Source organism: Theileria equi, chromosome 1 (assembly GCF_000342415.1).
Source record: "Theileria equi strain WA chromosome 1, complete sequence".
NCBI lineage: Eukaryota > Apicomplexa > Aconoidasida > Piroplasmida > Theileriidae > Theileria > Theileria equi.
In genome coordinates, this window is record NC_021366.1 from 3,019,694 (window position 1) to 3,039,433 (window position 19,740).

At 40.7% G+C, this 19,740-nt stretch overlaps 8 protein-coding genes across 8 annotated transcripts; 5 read left to right on the forward strand and 3 right to left on the reverse strand.

Moving 5' to 3' along the window:
* Window positions 1-1,033: 1,033 nt before the first annotated feature.
* On the reverse strand, window positions 1,034-3,973 carry BEWA_031450 (hypothetical protein; the record flags this gene model as incomplete). The annotated part of the gene is made up of 1 exon (XM_004829901.1): window positions 1,034-3,973. One exon carries the CDS (start codon window positions 3,971-3,973, stop codon window positions 1,208-1,210), a length of 2,766 nt encoding a protein of 921 aa, XP_004829958.1. The 3' UTR covers window positions 1,034-1,207.
* A 1,173-nt stretch (window positions 3,974-5,146) lies between these two features.
* Window positions 5,147-5,732, reverse strand: BEWA_031460 (hypothetical protein; the record flags this gene model as incomplete). The annotated part of the gene is made up of 4 exons (XM_004829902.1): window positions 5,147-5,434; window positions 5,475-5,551; window positions 5,587-5,629; window positions 5,679-5,732. 4 exons carry the CDS (start codon window positions 5,730-5,732, stop codon window positions 5,147-5,149), a joined length of 462 nt encoding a protein of 153 aa, XP_004829959.1.
* A 125-nt stretch (window positions 5,733-5,857) lies between these two features.
* BEWA_031470 (protein kinase domain containing protein) lies at window positions 5,858-10,929 on the reverse strand (the record flags this gene model as incomplete). The annotated part of the gene is made up of 7 exons (XM_004829903.1): window positions 5,858-6,238; window positions 6,312-6,535; window positions 6,601-6,707; window positions 9,033-10,260; window positions 10,347-10,386; window positions 10,447-10,781; window positions 10,857-10,929. 7 exons carry the CDS (start codon window positions 10,927-10,929, stop codon window positions 5,858-5,860), a joined length of 2,388 nt encoding a protein of 795 aa, XP_004829960.1.
* A 529-nt stretch (window positions 10,930-11,458) lies between these two features.
* Window positions 11,459-14,043, forward strand: BEWA_031480 (glycerol-3-phosphate dehydrogenase, putative). The gene is made up of 4 exons (XM_004829904.1): window positions 11,459-11,515; window positions 11,553-11,828; window positions 13,038-13,229; window positions 13,265-14,043. Exons 2-4 carry the CDS (start codon window positions 11,556-11,558, stop codon window positions 14,030-14,032), a joined length of 1,233 nt encoding a protein of 410 aa, XP_004829961.1. The 5' UTR covers window positions 11,459-11,515; window positions 11,553-11,555; the 3' UTR covers window positions 14,033-14,043.
* Window positions 14,044-14,224: 181 nt separating this feature from the next.
* Window positions 14,225-15,535, forward strand: BEWA_031490 (tetratricopeptide repeat domain containing protein; the record flags this gene model as incomplete). The annotated part of the gene is made up of 7 exons (XM_004829905.1): window positions 14,225-14,497; window positions 14,683-14,770; window positions 14,804-14,979; window positions 15,015-15,146; window positions 15,203-15,306; window positions 15,393-15,464; window positions 15,499-15,535. 7 exons carry the CDS (start codon window positions 14,225-14,227, stop codon window positions 15,533-15,535), a joined length of 882 nt encoding a protein of 293 aa, XP_004829962.1.
* A 311-nt stretch (window positions 15,536-15,846) lies between these two features.
* BEWA_031500 (small GTP-binding protein domain containing protein) lies at window positions 15,847-17,915 on the forward strand (the record flags this gene model as incomplete). Its single annotated transcript, XM_004829906.1, has 7 exons — window positions 15,847-15,958; window positions 15,996-16,510; window positions 16,544-16,701; window positions 16,735-16,844; window positions 16,879-17,267; window positions 17,325-17,505; window positions 17,551-17,915. The coding sequence occupies 7 exons, from the start codon at window positions 15,847-15,849 to the stop codon at window positions 17,913-17,915; spliced, it is 1,830 nt and encodes a 609-aa protein (XP_004829963.1).
* Window positions 17,916-18,058: 143 nt separating this feature from the next.
* Window positions 18,059-18,667, forward strand: BEWA_031510 (hypothetical protein; the record flags this gene model as incomplete). The annotated part of the gene is made up of 1 exon (XM_004829907.1): window positions 18,059-18,667. One exon carries the CDS (start codon window positions 18,059-18,061, stop codon window positions 18,665-18,667), a length of 609 nt encoding a protein of 202 aa, XP_004829964.1.
* Window positions 18,668-19,129: 462 nt separating this feature from the next.
* Window positions 19,130-19,676, forward strand: BEWA_031520 (signal peptide-containing protein; the record flags this gene model as incomplete). The annotated part of the gene is made up of 1 exon (XM_004829908.1): window positions 19,130-19,676. The coding sequence occupies one exon, from the start codon at window positions 19,130-19,132 to the stop codon at window positions 19,568-19,570; it is 441 nt and encodes a 146-aa protein (XP_004829965.1). The 3' UTR covers window positions 19,571-19,676.
* Between the last annotated feature and the right edge of the window lie 64 nt (window positions 19,677-19,740).

Here is a 19,740-nt window from a genome sequence, read left to right on the forward strand (position 1 = left end):
CAAAATGAAGTTACCAAATTTAAATGTCTATTTGATGGAGATTGGTCTTCTATACCAAGAATCTATAATTACTGGGAGTTCCAACTTATCATAAATCTACCATAGTCTGAGAGTAGACGGGGAAGTAACAAAAGGCCTTCTAAATGGCAGAGAGAAGATTGAGATGATGATAAAGAATAGCGCTCAGGGTAATTTTTGAATAAAGAGGTCTATAAGGGAGACCGGGAGATATCTTTGGAGATTCCTTGAAAACCTATGCCAGATGAAGAAGTAACTCTTTGGACTACTGGATAAACAAGTGATCAGTCTCTCAGTAACACCTCCGAGGAATTATTGCATGTTTGACATCCTTAAGAGCCTATAGTATCCTTCCTATAAGATGTGTACATGTCCTTGTAGCCTTACTTTATTGCCAACTCCATGATGAGTAATAGGTACATTTATACAAAGAAGCTGCCTCGGTCCACCAAGTGAATTAGTGGGCCGTGTCTCGAGATTATACAGTTTGCAGAGCTGCTACTGGAGTGTTAAAAGTACTATCCCTCTTACAGTATCTCGTCTCTATGAATCCTCAATAGTAAGGCCCAGATCTACCTTCACAGGATAGGCATCTCCAGGGTATTGCTGCAGTGTCTGCATATAGAAGCACATTCCAGTCCATCAGTCACTCACAAGCTTATCTTATGTTATCCTTCCACTAAAATAGTCCGCTAGTTCGTCTGTATGAAAATTAGTGACTCGATGCCCAGATTATTGCCGATTCTCCTCCTTGTACCTATGAATCTTTACTCATCCAACTACCGTAATACTACACTGCCTTTATGGCCACGATAAACTGCATTGATGATCCAGTGAGTACTCCTGATAAGGAATAAACTGAGGGGGAAGGGCCATGGGGAGGTCCCGCAGATTATTCCACCAGAGTGAGGAAATTTCTCTCTTCCCAGATGCAATGGATCGGATACTCAGCAGTTACAGAGAGGTGGCGAACACATATGGATGTGTATAGCAGAAATTAGGGTCCATAGGGACCACAGACAACCGTCTGGATTCCTCCGCCCACAAGGCAGTACTGCATTGACAAGTGTTTATACAACTTTTGCGTGATGTGTTTAGCTATAAGTCTTCCTATTTGATTAAAATTACAAAAACTTTTCGCACAGTGTTTAAATAGAATAGTATGATGTTCTATTGACAGCGTTAAATCTCAGCAAATCATATCTTCCTCTCTATGCTCTTCACCGGCGGGTGCAGAAAGGTCCTTCATTGAGCGAAGTTTAGTTTCAAATTTCAGCTTGTCCACATTCTTCCATGCTCCATCAACTTTCTCAAAACAAAAGGTCTCATCTCCGGCACCCCTTGTATAGACACTGAGAAGAGAAGAGTGTCCTTCCCTGGAGAATAAGTAGGCACCTGTGCATCCTTCTTTAGGGCCTGTAGAAGTCCAAATGGTATCTCCGTCGTCCACTATAGTCACTACAGAAGATCCATCCTTGGGAACAAATGCCTTATGACTCACTCCATGAATTGGATCGTCAGCCAGAGAGAATAAAGAAGAGTCTGGGTTAGAGAGGTCAAGAGTAGTTCCTTCTAGTCGTGTAACGACTTCTTTAGGTACAACATTACGGAGTTTCTTCTGAGTAACCTGTAATGGTCTCTTCATATTCACCGTTTCTGGAAAGTGTTCATTTAGCCACTTTTCCAACAATGGTACCAACATAGGAACTAGTTGAACAGCAAGCATATGGTGTCCACATCCTTTCCACTCTACTAGTTTGGCAACTTTACTATCCTTGAGTCTCTTATTAACCATCTTCCTTGGACCCTTTATGTCACAATGATTGTCATTTGTACTATGTACAAACAAGGATGGCAAATTCTTTGGATAGTGTGCCATATTCTCATCCTTGTAGGGATGCTCACACGCGTCAAAAAAGTCTACTCCTGTTTTACATGTAAGTATGTCAGTATAGTAAAATGGGTCTGTATTGTAATCATTAAACCTTTCAAATTGGATTTCTACATCGTACGGAGACTGTAACCAAGCATTGGACCCTGGCGAAAAGAATGCTGGCAACCTAAGGAATGGTTTTACTGCCCTTTTGTACCATTTATCCAAGTATGGATCAATATTTAGCATGCAAGAGGTGGCGATGACGCCGTCTGTAAGCCCTGCTCCCCCTTCTGCATGCTTGTGGAACTCCTGAACTGCCCGTAATATGACATTACCACCCATTGAAAATCCGAACAAGAATGTCTTTTTATCAGTGGTATAACTCTTGTAGAGGCTATTTTCATCCCACTTTTCATTAGGATCTCCAAACTTACCTCTTTTCACTATACTCACAAACTGAAGTAAATCATAAATATAATCCATGAATTTCTTGACATGACATCTATTTTCAGTTTTTGCCTCAGAGAACCCATGTGACTGATGGTCATAGCAGTAGACATTATACCCAAGTCTATTAAGAGCCTCTACAAATGTAGTCCTGTATTGAGACCTGTGAAGAATGTCTAGCGGATTCATTCCTTCCAGGGTCTTGTACTCAAAGTAGGATCTATAGCGTTCTGCATTGGATACCTTCTTGACAGTCACTGGCTCATCAAAAATACTGCCGTAGGGAAATATCTCGAAGCCATAATGCTCATAGTTCCAGTCAATGTCAAAGGTAAGAAAATCAGCAAGAAAGTGTCCACGGAGCCCATGCGTCAGAATTACATCTCCATTTGCCTTCTCCACTTTGGAGGCATAGGTAGCAATCCGTAGACCCTGCTTGTTCTTAAAACTACTCATGACTATATCTGGCTTGTCTACTTCATGAGTATAAATAGGGCTATCCCTTCCTGAAAGAACATCATAGTACTCATCCTTTGTGATTGTCACCCACTTTCCATTCATTTTTCGGAGGTAAATGATCTTGTGCTCTTTTCTAGCATTCGTGGTAAATAGAGCACCAAGTGAAATATCTGGTCCTCTTTCATTGAATCTTAAGTGGATAGAGAATCTATCATCCGAAGACTCCCAAATAGTCTCCTTGCCGTCAACAACCTTGTTCATTCTAAATCCCGGAAGAACATGGTACCTGTTCAGTCCTACAATGTCAACTTGGTATTTGTCAATGAAGAAGAATTTATCGTCAACGTTGGATATGTCCAGAGTAACCCTATCATCAAAGGTTGACTTGTCAAAGCCAGCCTTTGCTAAGTCTTCCAGATACCCATTCTTGTCAACAGACTTCCATGACCCACTCATCTTGGAGTAGTAGAGGATATTCTCATTCTCATAAGGATCCTTGGTGACTATCCAGAGGAGTTTATGATCTCCCTCTCTGGGATAAAAGGTGAGTTTGGTACACCATTCATCATTCTCTCTCTTCCATATTGTGGTACCAAATCTCCTTTTGGTCTTAATTTTCTTGACTCTACATGTGCTTCTGGTCCCATAAACTGCAAAGGGGGACTTTGGCGATTCATTAACGTACAATTCCAAATCACTAGAAGCTTTGGAGATATCGAGTATCTTGTCATTAAATTCATGATTAATGATTGAGAGTGCATTAAAGTGGTCATAGAATTCCTCTTCTTTGAGAGAAGACCACTTACCATCCTTCTTGAGAAAATAGCAGGCATTCTTTGTACCATTTAAATCTATAGTATATACATGGATAATGTCAAATAGGTCTTTTCTATAGCATCGTGTGACTTTGATGAATGCTCCCTTTGGAAAACACTCACAGACGGTAGCATCTCCTTCTACCACCTTTTCTATAAAATAACCAGGCTTTGCTGTATACGATGGTGTCTTCACGTGATGTAGCCTATATTCGTACTTTTCTATAGTAGAATAATCTGGAGTAGCAACGTCCAGAGTAGCTCCAGCAAAGACCGCTGGAGCATCAGGTATGGCAGTCTCCAAGGCTATGACTTTCCCATAAAATAGGAGGAAGAGGAGAAGCGTCTGAATCCTCATTCTTCTTCCTCTTCCAGACTAGCCATAGCGCCAATATAAATAATCTCTAGATTACATATGGGGAATAATAACTTCCATTCTCTAATCATGACAGATTAGTGAGCCATTGACAATGTTTCGTCTCTGTAAGAATCTAGATATTCATGAAAGTACAATTTAACCTTGTACCATGAGGATGGAGAGTGAGGAATCGTGAATGTGATGTTCTTGATGTGGAAGGAAGAATGAGCGTATCCAGTGATATCCTACAAAACTTGCCAAAACACTCAACTGTATAAATTATTGGAGGTTCTATCACTATTCTAAATTATCCTCTACGACAATAGCATACACATTAAGCTCCATTGGTTATAACAAGTTGCGCTCTCCGTACGTTACTCTTTCTTACATACTTTGCAATAAAACCCAGAGAATCTTTGTTGTAATGATGTTAAGGTCCATAGTAAAGGTATTTTCGTAATTATACAAAGAGGGTGACCATCATATTACACCCTTGTAATGGAAGGGTAAAAATTCTGAGACTGAGATTCCATCGGTTGCAGCACATCCTTTTTATATCCACACTGTGGAATATGATGCTTGTAGTAGGGAATTTGAGAAGCACCTTTAACTGATCCAGGAGTAACAGTTACCTTTCCTTGACCACCACCAGCACATTTTTAGCAACAGCAATTGTTCCTACTCGTGAATATACCCGTGCTAAGATCCATGGTAACTTCGTTGTTAAGCAGGTGTCTAACATTGTCAAATCTAGTTGTAGGCTTCTCAGAGGTCTACCTCCTTTATTGTAACTATAGAATTCAGAATCGGTAGTAGGTCACAAATCGATCCCACTTACATCAGTGCTGTGATATCACTTGGACTCTTTTCTACCACCCTTTGGCACAAACTCAAGCATGAGAGGAACTTTATCACTAGCTGCGTTCTTTTGTGAATAATATTAGAGGCTAGACCTGTAGGAGGATCTACGTTTGTATCTTGTCCTCCAAAGTTACTCTGGAGTTCTTGGTCCTCCTGGTTTTATTTTTAGTTCAAATTTGCTGTATTTGTAGCGGTACTTCTTCGCTATCAGTCCCCCGTAGACAGCCACTAGTGTGGATTAGTTTTTGCAAAATTGTAAAGTAGCGTAACCTTCCAAATTACCCAAAACGTTAACACCTTCGATTCTACAAATTAGCGCCTAATGTTTAGATAGGCATACTTGTCCGAGGGTATTTCTCCCTGAAAGCAATCCACCTTGACGTAAACTCGACCATTTACTACCAAAGTTTCATGAGTCCTTTGCATGATTCCCTTGGATTTCCACCCAGTAGGAACGATTTTTCTAGCTCCAGTGGTTTCATCTTTATCTACCTTTACGGACTGATAAAATGATTCTCCGGTTTTTAGCGATATAATGTATTTGTGTTGAGGGCATCTTATGCAGGGGTGGCCGAGGACATCTTCAATATCTTCAGTGTGCTACATATAACAAATTAGAGTTACAGAGACGTAAACAAACATGTTCTAATGCTCCCGCAGAATGGTAGCAATTGGCATCGATGGCAAATACTTCACCGTTATGTATCCAGATGGCGACTAAAGACAAAATTGCGTGAAATGGTGATAAGTACCCTGTCTATTCTTTATACTGATTCTTTTTGCGTGACCTGTAAACTGGAGACGTAATAAAATGTGTTTATAATGGTAAATTACAAAAACAAACCTCTTTTAGTTCTCCAATGTCGACGAATCCCCGGGATTCCGCATCCAGGGACATACACGAAATTTGATGATAAATAATGATATACAGTGCGATTTCTGGTAATAGAGAAAAGTGCCTACAAGTGTGTATGGTGACAGAGGTGGGTATGTAGTGAAAGGAACGAGATAGTGGTAAAAATTTTAAAAGTGACAAGCCTCCCTTATAAAGGGATGCTCAAGCGCTTTATCAGGTGTAATTCTTTTGAGAGGATCAATGACAAGAGCCTTCTCTAGTAGGTCTCCGAGCTGGCGGATCTTCTTTATCATAAGTTCCCGTTCCCCCGAGCCGTTAGTTGCCCATGAGTACTTTTCAATCAAAGATTCCGTGATGCTTCGTGTTGGCCTCAGATCTTGGACGATTTGTGTGACATCCATCCTTGTGAAATTATCGCGCAAAACATATATAAAGTCCATCTTTTCGTTAAAATGTTGGAAGGCAAACTGACCGCTCTTTATCATCTTCCCAGGGACTTTACCTTTGAACTCCATAATTAGTTTCAACATGTGGTTATTTGTGCGTCCCTAAATCATATTGAACGTGTGCAAACACGAGAAATGTAGGTGTTGTCAACATGCAAACAAGACATAAACATACCGGAAATAAGATTTCTCCTGTAGCAATTTCATAGAGTGTAACAGCAGCACTCCATGTATCAATTTTACAATCATACTTGCAGCCAAGGATAATTTCTGGAGCTCTATAAAATCTACTGACCAGATAAGCAGTAATGTCATTCTCGGATTCGTCACTAGCACTTCCAAGGTCACAAACCTTTAAAATAGAAAGACCCTCATCCACTAATATATTGTCTGGTTTTACTAAAAAGTTAATGTTGAGAGCAGAAACAGGCAGGTAAAAACCTCGCATAGATGTAAAAACTTACAGTCAGCATGCATAACCTTGCATTTTTTCAGATGCCACAGAGCTACGAATAATTTTTTGGCGAATGAACGAACACAAGAGAGCCTTAGGCCATGACCTTTCCCGTGTCTAAATATGAGTGTTGTAAGAATAAGTGAAATGTATAATTATGTTGGCAGTAAAAGAATTGGAATAAATGGTCAACATTCTTTAAGGCATTAATTTCTCAGTAAAATCACAGGGATAAGTCCTAGCACTCCAGTATACCAACAAGAGAATAGTCTAGAGGGGAGTGTCTCTTGGTCCTAGTACTGCCTATTGGCAGAGATGAGGACGTTCTTCCTGCAGTACATTACAGACGAGCGATTAGTCGTGCAAGTAGAGAAGGCCATTTCCATATAGTAACACCGACGAGACCTCCGGTAACTCCTAGGCCTCCTGTAACACCACCAGCTATAACACCTGTATTAGATGACTCAGAAATGTGCACACTCTTAAGTGTATCCAGAGTTTCCTTTAGTTCCTCACCATCAAGTGGATCTGTTTCTTCAACTTCGTTGTCCTTCCTCTCCAATTTGGTCCATGCAACATCTCCAGTAGGCCTTTGCCAATATTCATGAGTAGTTTTAGTAGTATCCTTGACAGTCAGTTCTATTAGCAGTGGTTTGGAACCTTTAGAGTCTGAATTAGCATAGAATACTGAAAAACTATCAAGTGGTTTGCCAGATGCTTGTATACCAGTAAGTGGAGTACCATTATGCATGACATTCTTGATTGTAAATGTCGCATTATCTTTTGCAGTATGTGTAATCCGTGAGTAGCCACTTACATCAGCAACACCTGTCCTAATCTCAATTGTTTCACTCTCATTAGATTTATAGCTAGTTTCAGATGAAGAAGGTACCTGTTCAAGTTGAATGGTTACTTGTGTAGATTCTGCTTCCGTAAGTAGCTTCTGAATTCCAGCATGGTCACTAGAATTCTGTGGAACATTACTTCCAGTTACCTCTACCCATTCATTATCATTGCCTTTAACCTTCTTAAAACATTTTCTGTTCCCTCCAGATCCATAGAAAATTAAGAGTGGCTCATTCCCCGTTTTATGGAAATAGACAAAAAGCTCAGTTATATCAGTTGGAGAGGAAAGACCTGTTTGAGATTTATTACCAGATCCAACAAAGGAGGAAACGGAAAATGATCCATTTCCCTCAAGGTTATGTTTGTATCTACTGTATTTGTGAGTGTTATCTTGATGTCTTTCTACCTTAATCTGAGTACTACAACCGGAAGAAGTACAGATATACTGATTTCCAGTGTTTGAAACGTTTATAATGTGTGCTCCACTGAAATTTTGAAGATGCGTTTCTAGATTACCAGACTTTATACTATTATCATGAATCCACTTTTCACCACCCTCTAGTTTGTAAAATGCATTATGACCAAGTTCCAGAATTAGAGGCTTCTTATGTTCACCATCCTTATTGGAGTAGTAGACATGGGCATTAAAATACGTGGTACCAAGCACTGATTCTTTGAAGTTGAGAAATTTATTATTATGTTTTGTGGAGACTATACTCATTGATCCACCTCCTCCTACAAGGTTGTGAGTGTATTTGTTATACTTTCCGTGTACATCTGTTGGTCCTGAAACCTGTATCTTTACATCCTTATTAATATCTGAACTTGCTTCTCCATTAAATGCATATGTTCCAGTAATCTTGCTGAGGTTTAGAGTAACTACCTTTTTAAAAGCCTCCTCATTAACAATATTTGTAAGTCCCTTGTAAAAATTCTTTCCTATACCACTATATTTTCTCCAATCGTTAGAACCTATACCCGTGGGAATATAGTATTCATGATAATACGAGAACCAAGATCCTCTAGTAAGTCTAATGAGTAAGGGACAGAAATTAGCATCATCATGACTCCAGTAGTAGACTGCAACATCTGTATGGCAAGACTTAAGATTATGAAATCCAGCTTGCTCGGTTTTGTTGTAGTCGATTCTACCTAGATAATAAAACAGTTCATTAAATCCCCAGGCTGGCAAGGAGTGTATGTATGTTTTGAATTCCTTCCTTGGATCTCCGAGTTTCACCTTAGGTTTTATCGTGTAGCCACAAGTGGGATGAGTATACCCATTCTTATTGAAAATATCAACGACTACATATAGAAACGAACTGTATCTCTCATCTCTACAATCTGTCATCTACATTTTTATCCATCTACAAGTCCACATTGCCACTTTCGTGGTATCTTTAATTCTTCTATAATCCTCATCCCTCCACTGGCTTCCCTCTATTTTAGTAATTCACTCATCCTTCCATGGTAGTAATCCATTAATGTCTCAACTGGTGTGAGTAGAGAGTTGGTATGATGTGAAACGAAAACAACTCTTTTAGCCAACAATCAGGTGGAAATTTATATTCATAATATACGTGTACACAAACAAACCTCTTGAGACCTGTTCGAAGATTTCCCCAGAGCCATTGAAACACCATGCAAAAGTGCCCTCTATATTCAAATGTGTCCAATAATCGTACAATGTTACGCTTATCTTTTGTATCCGATTCATTTAATGTCTTTAAAATTCCCATTTCCTTTTCAGCTGCGCGTATCATCATGTCATTATTTCTAATAATTTTAATGGCTACATTTACATTGTTTTCAAGGTCAAAACATTCCAACACAGAAGAAAATACCCCCTTTCCTGCCATTTCGGATAGTACGCGATAACGAGAATTTAACATTTCTCCAATTGTCGCTTGATAGTAGCCTTCTGAATCATTCCAGTTTTCAGCCAACGATCTGTTTTCCAATACTCCTTTGGTATTACGCGGTTTAACCACCCTCTTCTTTTTCCTTGAACTCTTTTCGTCATCACCAGTAACAAGAGAAAACATATCGACATCGTCGTCATCATCTTCCTCTTCCTCCTCCGCAGCTTGACCATCTTCATCCAACGTTTCATCATGCTGCTCCTTCATTTTAATCACAAAATTGCGCAATTTTAACTTATCTTGCATGATTTTGCGTTGTAGTTCTGTATATGCGTTTGTTTGGACATTTTCTTTGTTTTCCACTTCAGCGGATGCCTCGCTCTTTTCGGATGTAATAAGATCCTTTGCCACATCACTACAAGTATCGGAAGTTTCATGTGTTACGAGATGCTCGACATTTTCATCATTTGCTATAGTGTCTGCAGTGGTAGGTTCATCGCGAGGACTGGGAACTTCCTCTTCGTCGATATTTGATACATGTTCACTCTTGGAAAAGTCATCCTCACCTCGCATAAATATACAGGAAAATGGATTCAAACATCGTTTCTCTACGGGTTGCGGAGATTTATAACTCTTTTGGATGGTAAATCCCTGAAATACTGGTACTGTAATTTCCTTGGACTGCTTTATATCTTCAACAAAATTTTCACATTTAACCTCTTTACACTCATCTGTTTTTACTTCAATATTGGAATTTGGAGTATTTGGCATATCCTCAATTTTATCCTGGCCCACATATGCAACGTCAGGATCTTTATTTACGCAAGTCTCGGCGGCTACCAAAAGTTTGTGTTTCTTGAGCAACTCTTGCCGTTGTTTCCTTCTATTTTCCAAAAATGCCTCAATATCATCGTCCTCATTCAAAAGATCCTCTTCCTTTTCCTCAATTTCTCCTTCCTCCACTAGAAATTTTTGTTAGGACAAAGAATATATGTTTGCAAAGATGTACATTCTTTAAACTAACATGTAGGGGAAGGATTGCGATAACTGGTTCCTCTAGAGCCTTGTATTAAAACACCGCGATAATCCTGTACATTTTTGTAATTCTGAATGGGATTCCAAAGGGATAGTAGCTATGGCCAACAAACCTTGGAATATGAATTGCGTATGCTTGCGATACTGGTGTCAGACACATCACTTTTCTCGGAGCTGAGTGATCGCTTCCTTTCTCGACTGTAACGTCTGCTATAGCTCTCTCGATTATGGTGTCTTGATCGGATAGAACGTCTACCATAACTTTCACTGGATGATCCGCGTCTTCCGTAGGTCTGTTTTTTTTCATTATTGTTAAATCTTAATTTAGTATGTCTACGATCAGTAGAGCTGCTGTCATGGCTGCGTCTACTGGTTGAATGTATTTTTCTGTACCTAGAATCCTTCTCTGGGGATCTTCTCCGCCTATCTCTCGCATCTTTTCTATATCCTGAATAACGATAAGTGTGCATATGGAATAAAAACAAACGTGAATCAGAAGAAGATGACAACGAGGATGAATAACGTCGTCTAGAACGGCTTGGTGATCTTTGTCTGCTTCTAGATCTCGAAGAGTATCGTCTCTTGGACGAAGCCATGGTTGTTTTGGTCAAACACGTCTGCGATTTTGTATGAGTTTCCAAGTAAAGCAAATGGTTAACACGTACACTTTGCTACCATGGATAGCTCCAGGGCGAGATGTTTAGAACAACTTTCAGCCTTTGACCCTCCAGAATTGTATATATCTTTGCCTGGAATCCGTGCCTTTCTTTACGAGTATAGAAAAATGAACTCTAGATCTATGGTTCCTCTGTATACAACAAACTTATGGCCAGCTATGCCGCACTATTGAAAGTATATGTCAATATTTCCTAAAATTTCTGTAAATTTTCTGCTTAAAACCGTCTAAATCAACAGCATCCTGCGAATCTAGCCCTAGGTCCCGTGGAGGGTCAGAATCTTCACTTGTAGCGGCAATGTGTAGCTACGAGCTTGTCATATATACCAAATCTATTAAAAATTTTGTTTGTAACCTCTTGATTTTCTGGCCTGAGGGAATGGAGAGTTATGGGTGGGGTGTGGCAGAATTTTCCACTGGGGGAGGAGGTCAACTCAACTCCCATTTTTCTTCAAGGACGAGGAAGCCAAACGTTTTTCGGCGGTATCTTCGATCGTTATAAAAAGGTGTGTTTATACGTCACATATAATCAACACACATTAGTTTATGTCAGTTTTTGGCTGCATTTGCATCAGTACGCGTACATTTTGCAAAAGCATCACCCAAAACATCTTCTCTACAAACAAAAATCTCGAGATTTATCGTTTTTGTTCCAAGAACTTGTACTCTACGGAAATAGGACCCAATTTGACAAAATTAGTCTACTCTACAATGGCACCCGGAAAGAAAGTAACTGTCGTCGGCTGCGGTAATTGGGGAACCGCCGCAGCAAAGACCATTTCAGAAAATGCAGCAAAGTTCGATTTGTTTGATGACACGGTAAGTTGAATGAATGCAAAAGTACGAACTGTACTCGCAAAGATGTCGTTGGAAATAGTATAAAGGCGGATTCCTAGGTCTCAACGGAATGTGTAGGATGGTCTGTGGATAGTCTCTCTGACGGTGAGCTAGTTGTGAGGGAGGATGGATGGTTGGATGAGGAAGTACGGCTAGATGGAGGAACTACTTGATCCAGATGTAGACTGCTGACCAGGCTTAAAGTGGAGGTGGAACTCTAATAATGGAGTATGGATTTCTCCAGGAGGTATAGAGCATCATGGTCTATATACCCTGTCAATAATGGGTAGTAAAGAAGTATCCATTGATCTCTCACAAAACAACCTAGAGAATGGACATGAAAAGGTCACTGTTTCCTGTAAAGAACATCAGAGCTCAAGTACTATTACAGCCAAAAAACGTACTATTACTGGTAGTAATTATAAACTGACAGGCATTGTATTTCAAGAGATTGGTGCCTCACATACCATCAGGACCATAACTTTTAAGGGACAGCCGATACCCGGTCCAGTTGAGATCTGTGCATTATACTACGGAGAGAGGCAGAACCTAGTACTTATCTACGTAGAGTCAACTGGTGAAAACCCAAAAGTTGATAGCTGGTTCAAGAAGACAGTTTCTAATGATGGCTATACATGGAAAGAAGTTCCAGATAACCTCAACAGCATAACACCCAAAGATTTTGAGAGCCTTAACTGTCAAAGCTGGGGAAAACTTGTGACTCTACTAGGCAAGGCCGGATGTGGTCTACCTCTTTGTCCTCCTAAAGCTCCTGAAACTATTACTACTGATGAATCTTCTCAACTTGCTCCTCAAGTTTCTCAACAAAAAGCTGAAGTTGCTGCTCGTCAAGAAGCCTCACCCTCTCTTGGAAATTCTCAAACCCTTCCTGGTGATAAGTATGTCTTTGGAGGTATCGCTACTGTGATATCCGGTTTAGCTGGCTTCGCTGGGTTTAAGTACTATAAGAGTCGTAATGGAGACCCTTGGGTTAGACAGATTTAGAAGTCTATGGAAGTACTCTTGGAATGTTATTACTAAGCAAACTCAAGCATCTTAGATTAAATTAACCCGGAATACACCAATGCTTGCACTTCCCCTTTATACCTTCCTTGTAATCTTTTCGCTTTCGTACAGATTCTACCTTTCTAGATTTTAACTACACGTATTCACTGTTACACTGATATTCAGGTCCGCATGTGGGTTTTGGAGGAACAAGTTGATGGAATGAAATTGAGTGAGATGATCAACACTCTCCATGAGAATAAAAAGTACCTTCCATCAATCAAACTCCCACACAACTTGGTTGCTGTCCCAGATTTGAATGAGTGTGTGAAGGATGCTGACTTGTTCATTTTTGTCATTCCTCATCAATTTGTCAAGGTAAGTTATATGCATTGCGAAACAACAATTTGTAGTCTACCGCTGCTAAAATCAAGGCTAGTGGAAACTTGAAACCAGATGCTGTAGCAATTAGTTTGATTAAGGGTGTTGCAATTTTGGATAATAAGCCTGTACTCATTTCTGACATTATTGAGGAGGAATTGGGTATTCCATGCGCAGCTTTGTCTGGTGCTAATGTTGCGACTTGCATCGCAAATGAGGAATTCAGCGAAGCCACTATTGGATGTGCTGATGTCGAACAAGCTCGCGTCTGGCAAAGATTATTCGACAGGCCCTACTTCAAAATTAGCTGCATAAAGGATCCAACTGGCATTCAGATTTACGGCGCTATCAAGAATGTCGTTGCTCTTTCTGCTGGTTTCTGTGACGGTTTGGGTTTGGGATCTAACACTAAGGCAGCTATTATTCGTATTGGTCTCAAGGAGATTCATCGTTTTGCCGAGGAATTCTTCCCAGCTGTCTCTAAAGACGTTGTATTTGAGAGTGCTGGTGTAGCTGATCTCATTACTACTTGCATTGGTGGCAGAAACGTCAGATGTGCAGCTGAGTTCGCACGCCACAAGGGCGCAAGACCATGGGAAGAGATTGAGAAGGAATTCCTCAATGGTCAAAAGTTGCAGGGAGTTTCTACCTGCGCTGAAGTCCATGAGATCTTGAAGGCTTGCGGTAAGGCGGCATTGTTCCCGCTCTTTGAAGTAACTCACAAGATTTCCTTTGAAGCTGCTGACCCAAGCGAACTCATCAAAGCATTCTCAACTGAGAAACTCGAACCCGTACTATAATTGTTGGCTTGTAACTCATTTATATTCTATGCTACCCTTGAAATGTATGCATTCTGGACTTTGGCCGTCTAGAGTTGCCTGGGACCCCCTAGGAGTGACATTCTCTACACACCGCGCACAATTTGCTATGGGGAATTTATATGGACTCTATGCTCATTTTAAGTAATCAGATACAAGATGGAAGAGTAGCTTATGATGTCAGACGACCACCCGGCGGATTCTCAGAGTCCTTCGAGACTTGACATCTTTTCGCATCCTAGTCCGAGTCAGGACTCATGGGAGGCAAAACAGGAGAGAATAAAGAGAGCCGAGGAGCTCAGAGTACTCGGAAATGAAAGTTTTAAGCTCGGCTACTTGGAATCCGCGATAAACTACTACACAAGGGCAATTGAGCTCAATCCAGACAATCACGAGTATTACACGAACAGAGCACTTTGCTATAAGCGACAGCAAAAGTGGGAAATGGTACGTCTCGTTATGGTTGCCGGTATCCCAGTCATCCCTTTCACCAGTCGGTGGATGTGAATGGTCTCTGTGTAGCCATGGCGGCTCTAGAGGTTTTCCTGGACAGATTTTTGGCTTGTCAGTAGCTAAGCTCTGCCGCAATGGACTCTGGACCCACCGAGTGTGCATTCAACAAAAACATTCAGGTCGAATCGGATGTTAGACAGGCCCTAAACTTGGAGGAAAACTCGGTAAAGGCTCACTATTTGCTCGGTCAAGCCCTGGTCCATTTAGGTTTGTCTTGCAGTCTCTACGCATTCTCCTCAGGAAACACCAACGAAGGTCTCAAAAAGCTTAAAAAGGCAAAATGTCTCTCCGAACATTACAAGGTCCCGTATAGTGACGAGATTGACAATGAGATTATGAAGGTCAAGAAGCAACTTTGGCTCGAGGAGGATGCAAAGTTTATGGATGTCCTTCATTCCTTCAAGAGCTATGCGCAGGTTCGATGATCTACATGTGATGATAGTGACAACAGGATCTGATTATGGGACAAGAGACTGAGGAGTCCTGCACAGAGAGAATAAATCAGTTGGAGGCAGTTACAAACGCAGCAATGGGCTCAAAAGATCGCACTATTCCGAGCTATCTTTGCTGCAAGATATCCATGGTTTGTCATTCTCCACATGTGTAGCATTCTTTATGCCCGCTTATAAAAATGTCCAGTGCATAATGAAGGATCCTGTGATCTCGTCCAGTGGCCTAACGTATGAACGGGAATTGCTTGAAATGCACCTTCGGTCAAACGGTGAATTTGATCCGATTACCAGGTTTGTTATGTTCCGGAGCTTCTCTAGTGAAATCTCCCTTGGATATTTAGCTCCACTAACCCATTCATTCCATCACTGACATTCAGGGAACCTTGCAAGTTGTCTAATTTAATACCAAACTATTACATAAAGGAAGCTGTGGAGTTCTTCTTGGACAAGTAAGTCTCGCGTCATCTCATCCCTTCTTCCTAGGAATCCGTGGGCTTATGATGATTACTATGGTTCGTGAGCCTTTAATCAAACATATACTCGGAACCTTTACAAGGAATCCAAACGGCATCGTATCAGCTGAGCCTCTAGGTCTTCCTTGGGGTAGGCCAACTGCAGTCTGCACACACTTAATGTCCTTTATAGCTCCTTCTCTGGGACTTTGTATTTTAACTTTTGTGTCTTTATACTTTTGCTTCCTGTCGATAAATCCACCAGTTTTTGGCCTCGTTCTTCAGTCTGGTCGTCATTGTAGGTTTTTGCGACTATTTACCGTCCTTCCTTTGCATATTTATCCTAAAATATTTTTTTCTTGTCAAGAAGAATGTTTATATGAGAAAAAACAAAATTTTAGGCCGAGAATATCCAAAATGTGGTCTAGGTGGAGCCTTCCATGGAAGAATTTGCGTCTTTAGCGACACATTTCCAAAAAATGACTGGATAGGTACGTTTTATGTCTATGTAAAACGTTCTGCATTTAGAATCTGCGCTCATACAGCAGAATGATCCGCGCGATCGACTCTTTTATTCTTCCTCTAGGCTCAGTTTTGTTCCGAGTTATCTATGGCTCTATAGCATTCGTAAATGCAGATATAGAGCCAAAATCCATCAGGATGAATCTCTGAGTGATGACACAGAGGAACTGGAAGAAGCAAATGATGAGAATTTTGATGATCTGGAAGATGTCAACTTTCAAGAGGAAGAAGATGTAGACCTGGAAGATGACATTTTCGGCGAAAGCAGAGACTATAGAGCGTCAAAACTTGTCGACTTTTGCAAAATAAAGGCAATTGGTGGAGACGGAGGTGACGGTTGTCTCTCATTTAGGAGAGAGAAACATGTTCCCCTTGGAGGAGCAAACGGCGGTAACGGCGGTCCTGGGGGCTCTGTTTATCTACACTGTGATGAAATGCTTTCAAGTCTAAATCACATTGATCAATTTTACATTTACAAGGCAAAAGACGGAGAGAATGGTCTTGGATCACAGCGCAACGGGGTTTGTCTATTTCATAAAGTTATGAGCATCTAGGCCAAAGGAAAGGATCTCGACATTTTTGTCCCATCAGGAACTGTAGTTTACGGAGAAGATGGTGAAATATTTGGAACTTTACTGAGGAAAGGGGACAAGATTAGAATCGCACGTGGAGGAAGAGGTGGAAGAGGAAACAAGCATTTCATGACGAAACTGTAAGTGCATATAGGATGCTTAATAAGCTGTAGAAATAATGCCCCAAAAATATCTGAGCGAGGTGAACGTGGCATTTGCAGAGTTGTATCACTAGTTTACAAGATACCGGGAGATATTGCCCTTGTTGGTAGACCAAATTCCGGTTTGTCTCATTCATTCACCACTCAATTTTGCAGGTAAAAGCTCAATTCTCAAGAGTTTAACCAAAGCTAGACCAAAGATTGCAGATTATCCATTCAGCACAATATCACCTGTGCATGGCGTTATGGACTATGATCGTATAACTCAAGAGGATGAGAATTCTGGTATTGTCAATGATGTACCTGAAGATGATACACAATCTACTTTTGAAGAAGCTGAAGAGGAATTGCCAAGAGAAGATGAAAATGTACATTCTCAAAATGATACGGAAAGGGAGGAAGCTCTGAAAAGAGGAAAGCTAGTAATTGCAGACGTGCCCGGATTGATTAAAGGTGCTCACGAGGGTCGTGGTTTGGGTCATGACTTTTTAAAGCACATTGAAAGATGCCAAGTACTGGCGTATGTTGTAGACATTTCAGCAGAGGTAATTTTTCCTTCAAACTCTTACACTATTAAAATTCATCCATACAACAAACTACAGGATCCCCTTGAAGATTACAATGCCGTAAAGGGGGAAATTGGTCTCTATGATGATGAACTACTCTCGAGGATGGATATTGTCCTTTTAAACAAAATAGATTTGGTGAATCCCGATAAAGTTACTACCATCTTGGAATCATTCATAAAACACTGCAATCATGATCGTATCTACCCAATTTCAGGTTTGTTCTCACCTATCTTTATCCATATCTCTGATTATTATTTAGCAAAAACACTGGAAAACTTTGAGACAATAAGACCGATCCTTGCAAAGCTTCATCAGGAAATTCCTGTTCCATGTGTAAATACTGATGTCCCTACTGTCTGCGAATTGGACAATTTCAGGAAGCTTGATCCTCGCAATTTCAAAGTAACAAAGATCGGGGAAGGCGAATTTACGATAGAATCTCCCTATTTGGAGAGGAAAATCGCAATGATGAGATTCGAACAACCAGAAACATTAGACAGGCTAAGAGGAATGTTGAGACGAGCCAAGATGCAAAGTAAAATGGTAAAGGCTGGAATTTCTCCCGGAGATACCGTACACATTGGAGATCTTTCATTTAGTGTCAGTCAGAATATACTAATGTGAGCACCAAAAATACTGGAGCAACTCCATCAATTTGTAACATAAATTTGTGGTCCTGACTTCTAGATTCTTGATATTTTGTGCAGATGTAACTGGTGGTTGCAAAGTCTGACTTCTTCCTCCCATAGTGAAGTCTAATTTTGGTAATGTATTCTAAACTTAGGGGTCCAGAGAAAAAGAAACTGCCGAGAGTCATAGAGTTTAGCTCCTTAAACACTTTATTGGAGGCTGAAAAGCCAACAATCATATTCTATCACACAGAATCATCGCTAAAGACAAAAATGTATCGCCTGGTTTTGTCTGAAATTTTGCAGCTGTACGGGTATGTTGTCCATGCTATACGAGACATTTTTACTGTCGCATATACACGTGTACACAGAAAAAATATCGATATCGTTGAAACCAAAGTTGATGTGTCAAAAGAATCAGCATTAGGATCAGAGGTAAAGGCACCAGGAGGATTCTTGTTCCATTTGTTGATTCCTGGGAAAGAACCCATGATTGCAAATTTGGATAACTTTTCCAGCGTATCTTCGTTCATTTGGCAAATTACGAGTCTCTTGGCTCAGTTTGGAATCAGAGTTACCGGAAAACCCCTGAGAAAACTCGATTCGAAGGCGTCTACTCCACAAAAGTGCTTAGCTCTGGATGACCCCGCTTTACACAAGGCGCTGGAGACTAGAGACGATATTGATGACATGATCTCTCGGTGTAACGGAGTGAAAGACTCCGACGATATAAGTATCCCTAGATGATGTAACCGGTACAGACATTCTCATACATGTTATATATAGACCCTGCGGGTTTCAAGGGATACCATAATCACAAGATATCTGGAGGAATAACATTGGATGAAATTGTACAAATATGGCAAGATATCCCTAGTTGCCTTAGTGAAGGTAATGTGGAAGAAGCAGCCTTCTGCTATAACTAAGAAATTCCGTTAGACATCAAGTACGAGGGTCAGAAGAGACCAGTATAAAAACCCTTGCAATGGCCAAAGTAATAATTTTCCAACGGTTAATTGGCTCGTTGTGGCAACATGGTAAACACCCCCAAAGTCTAAGAATGAACCGGAGAAGCTAGGCAGTCCACTGGTTATCTTGTACTAGGGATATGTCTAGACGTGACAAAGCTTGGAATAGGAAGAGATTAAGAGGAGTTTTCGGAGTAGATGGTTACCATTACATGCATGGAGGACCCATACTAAACACACAATGAACGCTATTGTTGCTTTGATCTCTGCTGTCAGCGTTTTCGCTGTTTCTGCTCTTCATCTTGACTTTGGTGCTGCCGATTTGGCTGCCCATGGTGCCGTTGTCAAGGGTGTTCACCACGGTGCCAAGGTTCTTCACTTTGTTCCTAATGGTGAATTCGATGGTCTCAAGTGCGGTGCCAACTTCGAGTGGGCTTTGCCAGCTGCCGTCAAGGAAGTCTTGGCCTTCTCTCACTGCAAGGATGGTGGCCTCGCTTTGGCCCACGTCACTCTCGTTGATGGATCTGAGCACTTCCTCCACTTCTTTGGTGGTGTTGCTCTCCCAGTTTCTCACAGTGTCTGGTTCGGAAAGCTCGCCAAGGGTGTCTGCAAGCATGCTCCAGCTCTTGCTGGCTTGCCACATCATGCTGTTTTGGCTGACTTGGCTCATGTCTTGGCTTAAGAGTCTTGAAAGATTTAGTTTTTAGTAATGTCATCATTACTCAGTTTGTTTTCAAACGCTTAAATTTCACTGTAATGGTTACAGTTGTGTAATGTGATTATTATCTAATATATACTCGGTAGTTTTGTTGTATATACAGTTGAGGGAATGAGTTTAGGAGAGGATAGACT